This window comes from Saccharomyces mikatae (genome assembly GCF_947241705.1).
Source record: "Saccharomyces mikatae IFO 1815 strain IFO1815 genome assembly, chromosome: 2".
Lineage (NCBI taxonomy): Eukaryota > Fungi > Ascomycota > Saccharomycetes > Saccharomycetales > Saccharomycetaceae > Saccharomyces > Saccharomyces mikatae.
Window position 1 is genome coordinate 402,814 of NC_079257.1, and position 12,485 is coordinate 415,298.

The 12,485-nt window shown below is 38.3% G+C and overlaps 5 protein-coding genes across 5 annotated transcripts; 2 read left to right on the forward strand and 3 right to left on the reverse strand.

Annotated features, from left to right (window-relative positions):
- Positions 1-32: 32 nt before the first annotated feature.
- On the forward strand, positions 33-2,960 carry MIS1 (trifunctional formate-tetrahydrofolate ligase/methenyltetrahydrofolate cyclohydrolase/methylenetetrahydrofolate dehydrogenase MIS1; the record flags this gene model as incomplete). The annotated part of the gene is made up of 1 exon (XM_056223319.1): positions 33-2,960. One exon carries the CDS (start codon positions 33-35, stop codon positions 2,958-2,960), a length of 2,928 nt encoding a protein of 975 aa, XP_056080439.1.
- Positions 2,961-3,261: 301 nt separating this feature from the next.
- Positions 3,262-4,352, reverse strand: RPL19A (60S ribosomal protein eL19; the record flags this gene model as incomplete). Its single annotated transcript, XM_056223330.1, has 2 exons — positions 3,262-3,829; positions 4,351-4,352. Coding segments are annotated over 2 exons (570 nt in total).
- A 719-nt stretch (positions 4,353-5,071) lies between these two features.
- On the forward strand, positions 5,072-5,995 carry AAC3 (ADP/ATP carrier protein AAC3; the record flags this gene model as incomplete). Its single annotated transcript, XM_056223341.1, has 1 exon — positions 5,072-5,995. One exon carries the CDS (start codon positions 5,072-5,074, stop codon positions 5,993-5,995), a length of 924 nt encoding a protein of 307 aa, XP_056080441.1.
- A 1,887-nt stretch (positions 5,996-7,882) lies between these two features.
- SMKI02G1950 (uncharacterized protein) lies at positions 7,883-8,140 on the reverse strand (the record flags this gene model as incomplete). Its single annotated transcript, XM_056223352.1, has 1 exon — positions 7,883-8,140. One exon carries the CDS (start codon positions 8,138-8,140, stop codon positions 7,883-7,885), a length of 258 nt encoding a protein of 85 aa, XP_056080442.1.
- Positions 8,141-9,087: 947 nt separating this feature from the next.
- IST2 (Ist2p) lies at positions 9,088-11,916 on the reverse strand (the record flags this gene model as incomplete). Its single annotated transcript, XM_056223364.1, has 1 exon — positions 9,088-11,916. One exon carries the CDS (start codon positions 11,914-11,916, stop codon positions 9,088-9,090), a length of 2,829 nt encoding a protein of 942 aa, XP_056080443.1.
- Positions 11,917-12,485: the final 569 nt, after the last annotated feature.

Below are 12,485 nucleotides of genomic sequence, written 5' to 3' on the forward strand. Positions count from 1 at the left end.
TTCGTCTTTCAGATAACTGAAACTGAGGGAAAATGTTGTCGAGACTATCCATATTGAGAAACTCTAGAGCGTTCCGACAAGCCAAATGGCACACTCACCGCTTCAGAGTTTTACCAACTCTGCATGCCTCAGAGTACCACATTCTTTCTGGTAAGAAACTCGCCCAGTCTATTCGTAAAGAAGCTAATGACGAGATACAAGCCATTAAGCTTAAACATCCAAATTTCAATCCCACCTTGAAAATCATCCAAGTTGGAGGTAGACCGGATTCCTCCACCTACGTGAGAATGAAGCTGAAAGCTTCGAAAGACAGTGGTGTAGACTGCATCATAGAAAAGTTACCAGCAGAAATTACAGAGCTTGAGCTTTTGAAGAAAATTAGTGACATCAACGATGATGAATCAATCCATGGATTGCTAATTCAGTTACCATTACCGGGTCACTTGGACGAAACAACTATTACTAATGCCGTTGATTTCAAAAAAGATGTCGATGGGTTTCATAGATATAATGCTGGTGAGTTGGCTAAAAAAGGCGGTAAACCATACTTCATACCATGTACTCCTCATGGTTGTATAAAATTGCTTAACGAAGCTCACGTCAAGTTAGATGGTAAGAACGCCGTTGTGCTAGGCAGGTCCAGTATTGTTGGAAATCCAGTTGCTTCGTTGTTGAAGAATGCCAACGCGACTGTCACCATCTGTCACAGTCATACAAAGAACATCGCAGGAGTAGTCTCACAAGCCGATATTGTTATCGCAGCTTGTGGTATTCCTCAATATGTCAAAGCGGACTGGATCAAAGAAGGCGCCGTTGTTATTGATGTTGGTATCAACTATATTCCTGATAGTAGTAAGAAAAGCGGCCAAAAATTAGTTGGTGATGTTGAATTTGATTCTGTGAAGGAAAAAACATCTTATATCACCCCCGTTCCCGGCGGAGTGGGACCAATGACTGTGGCCATGCTTGTTTCCAATGTGCTATTAGCTGCCAAAAGGCAGTTTGTGGAGTCCGAAAAACTTCCAGTTATTAAACCTCTTCCCCTACACTTGAAAACCCCAGTTCCTTCAGATATCGATATATCAAGAGCCCAAAGCCCCAAGCATATCAACCAAGTGGCTGATGAATTGGGAATACATTCCCACGAATTAGAATTGTACGGACACTATAAAGCGAAGATTTCTCCAAGCATTCTTAAAAGGTTAGAATCTCGCGAAAATGGAAAATACGTTCTTGTTGCAGGTATCACTCCAACCCCATTGGGCGAAGGTAAGTCAACTACGACCATGGGGTTGGTGCAAGCTTTATCCGCCCACTTAGGCAAGCCATCCATTGCCAACGTTAGACAACCATCTCTGGGCCCAACTCTGGGTGTCAAAGGTGGTGCTGCCGGTGGTGGCTATGCTCAAGTTATTCCTATGGACGAGTTCAACCTACATCTGACCGGTGATATTCATGCGATTGGGGCCGCGAATAATTTGCTTGCTGCCGCCATTGACACTAGAATGTTCCATGAGGCTACTCAGAAGAATGATAGTACCTTTTATAGGAGATTAGTTCCAAGGAAAAATGGCATAAGAAAGTTTACCCCATCCATGCAAAGAAGGCTTAGAAGATTAGGTATTAACAAAGAAGACCCTGATAGTTTGACGTCTGAAGAAATTAAAAAATTTGCTAGATTAAACATTAATCCTGACACTATTACTATTAGAAGAGTAGTCGATATCAATGACAGAATGTTAAGGGAGATTACTATTGGAGAAGCCGCCACTGAAAAAGGATTTACAAGGACTACTGGATTTGATATAACTGTTGCTTCTGAACTGATGGCTGTTTTAGCTTTATCCAAAAACTTGAAAGAAATGAAGATTCGGATCGGACGTATGGTTATTGGTGCCGATTACGATAATAAACCAGTAACTGTAGAAGACATTGGATGTACCGGTGCTCTGACTGCATTATTACGCGATGCTATAAAGCCAAACCTGATGCAAACTTTAGAGGGTACGCCAGTAATGGTTCATGCTGGTCCTTTCGCCAATATTTCTATTGGTGCATCATCAGTCATTGCAGACTTGATGGCGTTGAAGCTTGTAGGTTCAGTGAAGAATCCATTAAGTAATGAGAACATCCATGAACCTGGCTACGTCGTTACTGAGGCAGGTTTCGATTTTGCCATGGGTGGTGAAAGATTTTTTGATATCAAGTGTCGTTCCTCCGGATTAGTACCAGATGCTGTTGTCTTGGTCGCAACAGTGAGAGCATTAAAATCTCACGGAGGTGCCCCTAATGTTAAGCCAGGACAACCATTACCAAAGGAATACACAGAAGAAAACATTGAATTTGTTGCCAAGGGTGTTAGTAATTTAATTAAGCAGATTGCAAACATCAAAACTTTTGGAATTCCAGTCGTTGTAGCAATCAACAGATTTGAAACAGACTCACATGCGGAAATTGAGGTAATCAAGAAAGCAGCTTTGAATGCGGGGGCATCACATGCCGTTACTTCTAATCACTGGATGGAAGGTGGTAAAGGTGCACTGGACTTGGCACATGCAGTAGTTGATGCAACAAAAGAACCAAAGAACTTCAAGTTTTTGTATGATGTTAATGACTCCATCGAAGACAAGCTTACCAGTATCGTTCAAAAAATGTATGGTGGGGCAAAGATCGAAGTTTCACCAGAAGCCCAAAAAAAGATAGACACTTATAGGGAACAGGGCTTTGGCAACCTTCCTATATGTATCGCTAAAACACAGTATTCCCTATCCCATGATCCATCACTGAAGGGTGTTCCTACTGGTTTCACATTCCCCATTAGGGATGTTAGAGCTTCAATCGGTGCGGGTTATTTGTATGCTCTAGCAGCCGAAATACAAACTATACCAGGTCTATCGACGTATGCCGGTTATATGGCAGTGGAGGTTGATGAAGACGGTGAGATTGAAGGTCTATTTTAAGTTCGTTTACATTTTTGATAGATCAATTTTACGTATGTATATATTTATGCCTATGTCGCGAGTTTAACTTATCCCTTAGCGAAGCAAAATATTAGGTATTTCTGGTAAGCTGCCTGATGGTATCAGTTCGAGCTCAATTATTGTCTGTGAAAAGGACCATTATCTATTCATATGAAGTGAGAATATTAGAAAAATGGGTTTTGTTTATGTAGGTATATGTAAATACATATATAATACTGAAGGTATTGCTATCTGTTTATTTATTGAGTTTGTACATTAAGCCAAAATAATTAGTAAGAATTTAAGCATCTTCCTTCAATAAAGCATCTCTCTTTTCAGCAACTCTTTGAGCTCTTCTGTCACGAGCAGCTCTGTTCTTCAATCTTCTAGCTTCAGCTTCTTCGTTCAAAGCCTTTTCACGTTGAGCATCAGCCTTAGCTTGAATGATGTGTTCAACCAAAGCTCTCTTATGCTTGAAAGCATTACCCTTAGATTCCTTGTACAAAACATGGTACAAGTGCTTGTCGATCTTTCCAGCGTCACGGTACTTGGCCAATAATCTTCTCAAGACACGTAATCTTCTGATCCAGACAACTTGGGATGGCAAACGGGCTTCTCTGGTACCCTTTCTCTTACCATAACCACTGTGACGACCTTCTCTTTTGGATTGGGCATGGGCTCTGGTTCTAGATTTCGAGTGGACGGTAACGGCCTTCTTTACGATGGTACCGTTCTTAACCAATTTTCTAATGGCACTTCTGGAGTTGGCTTGAGCAATTTCAGAGGTTTCGTTTGGGTCTAACCAAACCTTTCTCTTACCGACACCGACGACAGAAGCGGCAAGTCTCTTTTGAGTACGTAAGTTAGCCCTGTTAAAATCAATGTTAGTTATTATTGTTCCGTAAGAAAAGTTTACTTAATGGGAGAAGACAGAAATTAAGTTAACAACTACTCTAATGCTTACTTAGGAGAATGAAATTGGAGTAACTTTGAGTGCTTTTAAATAGTAGATGCTGTATATTGGGATACTGAAAATAGTTGGATGCAAATTATACTATGAATGGTATCAATGTTGGATTTTTACATTCTCGTGGCTTCATTTATTTTCATGCGCAATCTTTGCCATATATAAATGAAGTCTTCTTTTTCAATTAGTAACTCCAAAATTTTCGATGATATAAGCATCTTTCTTTACCAACGTTTTCATGATCAAACAAATACAGATCTCTTCAGTTCTACTGTATAAATTACCCACATCATTCCTAAGTAATGTAAACGTTTAGGGTGATATCCCGTGGGACTTATACACCTCAGTGATAAAATCTATTATAGTAATTCCATCTTATTCCTGATAAACTTTCATTAAATCATTAAACGCTGCATCACATACATTTTTGCTTTGGAGTTTTTAGTCAGTTTTCTATAGAAAAGATTTGGAAATAAATCTCTTATATTAATGTTGATTACTATTCAAACCTACTCGTTTTTTTGTCTTCTCACCAGAGAATTTCGATCGATGCCTATCGCAGTTTGCAAGAAAATGGCTTCAGGCTACGACCACCTCCCTCCCGGAAGGGACAGGGAAGGAAGTCCACCGGAGATGATGTTGAAGGAAAATTACAGGCCCCAGCCAGCGTGTTACCTTTCGTAGAGGGAGTTTCGGAAAAAAAAACTAAATTTTACACGGAGTGTCGCGCTCTCTCGAGTCTACACTCTTAGCAGAAAACATGCTATTATTATTTACCAGCGACATGACGGAAATCAAATGATAATGAAAAAAAAAAGTCTCCGAAAAAAAGTGGTTTTAAGAATGTATGGATGGTAAAATACATGGGTGTATTATACAAAATATTGGCAGCCATTTTCATCCTTAATGTATTGACTAATTTTGAAATAGAGTTTTTTTTTCCCTTCTTTTTCATTGTTCGGTTGCCTTTAAATAAACTTGAAATTTCTTGAGATGTATTTTCCATTGTTCTTCTGTCAGGAATTGGCCTGTATATATCACACACTTAAATGATTCTAAGTAGCAACTGGAACAAGTAGTGTGTGTACAACTAAGTCAATTGAAAACGGTCAAATTACACTGATACAATAGTCTTTGAAAAGCAATGAGTAATAACGGTAATCAGCAAGAATCAAACTTTTTAGTCAATTTCTTGATGGGTGGTGTGAGTGCGGCAGTCGCTAAGACGGCGGCATCACCCATCGAGAGAGTCAAGATCTTGATTCAAAACCAAGATGAAATGATCAAGCAAGGCACTTTGGAAAAGAAGTATTCTGGTATCGCAGATTGCTTCAGGAGAACTGCTAAGCAAGAAGGACTAATCTCCTTTTGGAGAGGAAATACTGCTAATGTTATTCGTTATTTTCCCACTCAAGCTTTGAACTTTGCTTTTAAAGATAAAATCAAACTAATGTTTGGTTTTAAAAAAGAAGAAGGCTATGGTAAATGGTTTGCAGGTAATCTAGCTTCTGGTGGTGCTGCCGGTGCTCTCTCTTTATTATTTGTTTATTCCTTAGATTTTGCGAGAACAAGACTGGCCGCTGATGCCAAGTCTTCTAAAAAGGGCAGTACGCGTCAATTCAATGGGTTAATTGATGTTTATAAAAAGACTTTAAAATCAGATGGGATTGCAGGATTATACAGAGGTTTTATGCCATCGGTAGTCGGTATTGTGGTTTATAGAGGACTATATTTCGGTATGTTCGATTCTCTCAAGCCGCTGGTACTAACTGGTTCATTAGATGGTTCATTCTTGGCTTCATTTTTGTTGGGTTGGGTGGTTACAACTGGTGCTTCGACATGTTCTTACCCATTGGACACAGTTAGAAGAAGAATGATGATGACTTCAGGTCAAGCGGTTAAGTATAATGGTGCTATGGATTGTCTTAAGAAGATCGTGGCAGCCGAAGGAGTGAGCTCATTATTCAAAGGCTGCGCGGCAAATATCTTGAGAAGTGTTGCAGGTGCAGGTGTTATCTCCATGTATGACCAATTGCAAATGATATTGTTTGGCAAAAGATTCAAATGATCTTTTAGATGAAGAGGAGTTTCCTTTTCTGGGTGTCCCCTCATTTATATCGATCTGATTTTCGCCACAAACTTGTTTATAGAAGGAAAACTAATAGGAAAGATATGTATCACCTTTCGTTTAAATTTTTATTACAGAGCACAACTAAATAAATTTGCAAATCAGGTGTTGTTGCCCGGGGGCATTCTTGAGAAATTAGTTTGACGTCTTTCAGTTTCCAAATTTTTGAGTATCATTTTTTCGGCGATTATAACGTTTCTTTCTAGATTTCCTATGATAATAAAAACTTGTTCACCCGCAGATTTCTCTTTAACACTACTTTTATTCTCTATTATTATTTTAATTCCGTCTATTTCCTTAAATTGGCGATTCTGCTACCGCTCTTACCTACAAGAGCTCCGACAAATTCTTCTCGAATCAAGACTGTGGTTTTAAATTCAACCGGTCTATTAACAGAACCTCTTGGCGCCTTAGCGAGATGAGGAAAATATTTCCTTTCCAGATGTATACTACCAGAAGAGTTTTTTGATTTTGATTCTATATTTAACTGAGAAATTTGCAGCCAAGCTTTAAAAATGGCGAATGGTTAATCTTGGACTTCCAATACTCTATCTTCTCTATCTGGTAGATAATGCTTCGAGGCAGCTATTCGAACGTCATTTTCATGCATAAGTTTTTTAAGCATTTCACCATTTCTTCCAATGATTGCTGATGTTTTTGAGTTGGAAAAAAACAGTCTAATCGTGGTTAGTTGAATTTTTTCTGTGACGTTTCCATGGTCAAATTCAAATGGGGGAGGTAAAAGAACTTTCAGAAAAGGACTTATGGTGCCATCCTTCTTTTCCCACCAAAATTTCCGCTTCTAACAAAGAGAAAAAACTCTTGCTGAAAAAAGAAGTGTTTTCAATAAAGATTTCTACAGAACCTATATATTCTGAAGATGAAGAAAGCATAATCATATAACAAAGATGCTCAATTTTACGCAGCTGATTTGAGTACTTTTGAAACCAAGAAGAAGCATTATCAATTGCGAACGAGTGAAACTCTAAAGGAAAAGGACAACTAGTTTCCTTTCCAATTTAAGCAGCGATACCTTACACTCTTATTTATAAAGGGATGCTAAGGGCATCGTAATAAAAATTAAGTACGTGATATTCAAACGGCTCGCAGTCGCCTGCGCAGAAAAATAGTGCCTTGCATAGAGCAAACGCACAGCAGCGCGCGCCCCTGCCCTGATCTTACTGGAGAAAAGAGGACCCTTTCTCATATGTAACTACTTCCCCTACCGCTCCCTTGGGAGGGGGTTGTACAAGAATGAATAATAGCAGAGAAGAGTTACGGAATTCGTCCGTCAGACTTCGTTGATCTTCCCAATCGTAGATGCTCCATTTGAGATGCCCTCAAAAATAAAAGAAAAGGTTATAGAGCCCTTTCAAATTCAAGGCAGGAACAATGGCAAACTGTACAGGTACGAAGATGAATGTAACGATTTTATAAAATCATATACGTATACGAACTATGTGCCAGCTTGTGCTCACACATTCATAACAATTATCTTAAATTTGTATAAAAACATCAAAAGCACGCAAATATGTTAAAGCAACAACAATGCTCTATATGAAGAGGAGAAAGAGATCGTAAGAACTTTATAGACAGCATTACCCTCATATTTTTTTTTCTCTTTTTCTCTGTTAGTGAAGCTAAGTATCAAAAGAGCTCAGTAAACTCTATCCATTATTCGCGCTTTGCTTTCCCCCCTATAGGAAATATGCCAGATATACGAGCCAATAACTAAAAGTAAAACCACCGCCCAGCAAAAGAAAAAACCAACACAAATAGAGCCGTACGTGACATAAGAATGTATGTAATGAATATTTGTCCATTCATTCAAACCTGACCGGCCAAATCTAAGAGGTAATCTTTAGCCTCCCCTATGATATTAGCAATGACTTCACCATCTTTTAGCACATAACCATGCGATTTATCCTCGCTTAACACTGTCTGAATCTCATTTTTCTTCTTCTCCTGTTTCTTCAAAAACTCCTGGTACCCACTAACTGTGGTCAATTCAACAGGTGCACTTTGCAAAAAGGAACCAGTAGAATGAGTAAAATTTGTGTTTTGTTTGTATAGAGCAGACGACATATTATAATGTGGCGTAATTTATTTGTTCTTGGAGAACTTTGAACCTTCTACAGTCAAGATCAGTCCGTTCTTCATAAAAAACGAAACCGCAAATCCAATGTCCCTTTTATAAAAATGAGATGGTCCGGTGATAACTACTTATTGCCAGGAGAAGCCCAGATCAGATTATTAATGGGGGCCAAACCAACAAAAAAAGCGCGAAATGAAGTGCGGGTTAAAAGAGGAAAAAGGAATCTGGATATCGTGTATGTATACATACATACACTGACGTAACTCGCCGTATTAAGAACATGAGAAACATATTCAACAGAATCAAGATATTGTAGTTGCAATCATAGTTGAGTTTACCCCTATCATTTACCATTGTATTCTGTAAATAACCGGCCACTCTCACACATAGATGGAAAGGGTACCGAAGATAACTTTCTTTTAGTAGATTTCACATGCTAATGAAAGTCCCGTTTACAGAATCGCATCGCCTTATTTTTCGATTTGCTTCCATGGAAAACCGGATCACTCACTCTTTTCTTCCGTTTTAGATCTACACCGAGATCTTCTACTTTCTATTCCACCCCTAGAATTTAGACCGGTCCAGACTTTTACACCGCTGTTGATAATTTTCAGCCTCTCTCTTTTTTCCAGAAAAGTCTCCTGATAGAAGCCGCGGTTAAAAGAAAAAAAAGCGGAAGAACTGCTCTGTTTAGTTTAGGCCCCCTGGAGATAATGGTATGGTTAACGTACGTAATGAAGAGTAGAGTAGGGGACCATGGACAAAGAAACAGAATCTTGTCTTTCTATTCGCCGAAAAGTGCTTTACAAAGGACATGATAACATTGTTGTAAAATTAGAGGTAAAATATAGACGCTTAAAAAAAAAAGAATACATATTAACTTAATGTCACCAAAATATAAAAAATAAGATTTTTAGTCAGTATCTTGAAGTGTTTTTTAGAGTTTCTTTTTTAGCTTATGCAATAACCCCTTTTTGTGTTTTGGCTTTTCTTTTGTCGCGGATGAAGAAGAAGAGGATTCAGTCGTCTTGGCATTGTTCGTGACATTCTTTGCTCCTGCATCGCGATTGTGATTGTGGTGGTGGTGATTGTGGTGGTGGGGTTGAGTAGCATTAATGGTGGTATTGTTATTCGATGGTCTTGTAGATTCTTTCGTTTCCTTCGTGGAAATTGATCTTGTTGGGCCGTTCTTATTACTCACCTCAGTCCTCTTCGTTTGCTCAGTAGTCATTGAAGCCTTAGACTGAACATCATTAACACTTGTAGCGACAACGGGCTTGATGTTCACATCCTTTGATACAGGGGTTTTCGTGGTATGGTCGTCCTTGACTTGGCTGTCATCGTTACCTTCACCGCCAGTGACAGCAATTTTTGGTATTTGATCAATTTTTCTCCTGAGTGCGTCTGAGGCGTTGCCATTAGGCAAAAGCTTACTTTTAGTGTCTAAAGCGTTGATATTGGTGACGTTCGAAGCTTCTGCACTGGATTTCACGTCCTTAATAGATTTTCCATCATCGTCGAATCTCAAGTAGTAGTTTTTAGAGGTTGGGATCGTTTCAGGTAATGTAGCGCCTGCAACCCCATATGATCCAACGGTTGGCACTTTCACCAAAGAGTTTCTCTTTTCGCTGTTATCTGAGGCCAATGGCTTTTCACCAGAAGATTCAGCTGTATTATTGTCTACAGATTTGGGTGCATCGGCTCCGCTAGCAGACGAAGAGGAGGATGATGGTGAGGTAGAGGATAAAGAGGATGGATCATTTTGGAATGGTGCAATATCTTGTGTCTCAAAGCCCTTTGCATCAGAGACAGGCTGTTCCCCGTTGGCTTCATGAGGCAAACTCTCTTTGGAAGGCCTTCTTCTTTGAATTAATTCTTTCTCGTTATCAGAGCTGAAATTAGGAGAAGGAATATTCTCAAAAGATTCTTGTTTGGAGGAGGTTTGCACGTTTATCACATTCATTGGCACAATGCCGTTTGAAACATCATCATGGGAAGATCTCAAAATACTAGAGAACAGGAAAAAAGCGGCAATACTGACATGTTCGATAAAAACTGCATATAATACAATATTTGTCCATGAATGATTCATTGGATTTGCGAGGTACCAAAGCTTGTTCGTCTGAATCGAAGTACGAACGCCGACATCTGGTAGATTGCAATTTTGATACATATAGGTCAATGTGGCGGTGATGACGGAACCTAAGATGGCAAAAGTAACCAAGACAGAGTTCCACAAACCAACCGTCAATTTTTTGGTTAGGGAAACGGAGGACAGCTTGTCGTAAATCGGAAAAGAGAAATATTCAGGTTTGCTGTAAAGAACAGCTTTTCTTAGATCGACTTGATAAACAACCAAATTAACTACCAGACAGATGAATGGAGCTAGTGGCCAAATTGTAGAAAACATGACGAGATACCCAAATTGCAAAAGGAGCTTCTTAAGGTTTGCATCCAGATCGAATGTTGCTCCCCATGGGTCTGTTTCATACAATTTAATCTTTGACCAGATTTTCATATCGGATGGACTTAGTTGATTCTTGCTGATTTCATTCTCGGCTTTGACAAAGTTAGGATTTGGTCCATTGATTTTCTGTTGGACAATACTGACAAGACTTGGAACAAAATTTTCCATGCTGAATTGAATCACTTGATTGATGACAATAAAATAGAAAAATTGGCCTTCATAACGCTTTGTATCAATAACAAAATCAGAATCATGGGTAGGTAAACGGGCCAACATTGAGAAGGCATTAAAGAATTTGACTCTTATTTCAGTCGTTAACAAATGTCCCATTGGAAGGTAAAGGAATAATGTAATTAATAACGGAACATAACTGGACAAGAAAACAATAACAAAGTTCTTTGCTTCTTTAGATTTTTTGGCACTCGAAACACTATTATGATTTTCCCATTTCGTCATTGGTTCTACAAAATATTTGTTATAAACTATCGTTAAAGCTGGAGTAAACGTGCAAATTAATATAGTGGGCAAAAATGATAAAATAGAAACAAATGGACCGTTGTATATTTGCTTGATGAAAATCTCCAATGCGAAACAATATAACTGAAACGATAGTAATACAGTACCGAAGAGCAAAGCAATGGGAATGAAACACCATTTTTTCAACATGGTTACTGAACCGGCATTTCTTGGGGCTTTCTGCTTATCACAAAGAAATTCAACGGTAGAAAATGAAGAGTATTTACTCAATCTATCAGACCAGAATGGTTCATATTTGTAAAGCCAAAACGCTGCAAACGATAGAGTCCATAAAACGGTGAACAATGAGTATGTGGAATTGAACTCATATGTAAAATTAGATAAAAATCTAATCGATAACCCAAAAAAGGAGAAAGGAATCAACCATTTTATATAGCTTTGTAAGAATGCAAAATATAAGGCCTGTTTCGGATTATTGGTTAAATTCGATAAGTTATACAGCTCGTACTGTTTTGGAGTCTCTAATATTTTTGACTTGCTTTTAGAGATCAGTTTATGCAAATCATTGGACAGCTCAGTATCGTGATATGGTATAATCGATTCAATGAAGTCCAGATTTTGTAAAAACGAAAAAAGCAGCTTCGCATCATCCTGTTGAATTCTAATGAACGCATAACTCGTCTTTAAATCATGGCCGGGTTCGATGACAGAATGAATGTTTAAACGTTTGAATTCAATGCGCAAACTTTTCTCATTAGCACTTGAAGTATTGTTGAATACAATAACACAGTTCGGATCTAACGATGTAATTGTCTGCGACATTATATGCTTGACTTGCAGTGTTTGTTTTTATTTTTTTAGATTTGTTCAACAAAACAGTCATATACTGGCCGAAAACGATACTGATCTTTAAAAAAGGTTAAAGTTGATAAGAACAGTTATTAAAGCGATCGTTCAAATATCTTTCGAGCCCCCTATTTCCAGCTTCCCTTATTAAAACAACAGCAATGGGGAAAAAGGGATATTGTCAAAGAAATCAATCGTAGCTGCGAAAAAAACTATACACTAGTTGAAGAATGTGGGCAACAAATTTCTACCACAAACCTTTTACAGTATCTTAGATCGATACAATACTGAAATATTTTGGTCTGAAAACAACAAGAGAAAAAAACAAATAAAGAAAAGTGCCCTTGTTTGTTCCGTCCTTAGTGGGAAAAATGAAATTCTTCTCGCAGAGTGAAAAAAGTCAGAAAAAGATCCTGCAAAAGAAGAAATAAATAAAACGCAAGAAAATGTTTTGTGCTTCGTAAAGCCATGAAAAGTTATAATCAGTCAGTCTGTTAAAATAGATATAGAATAATGCCATTAAATTTATACAGCGAACCAATGCT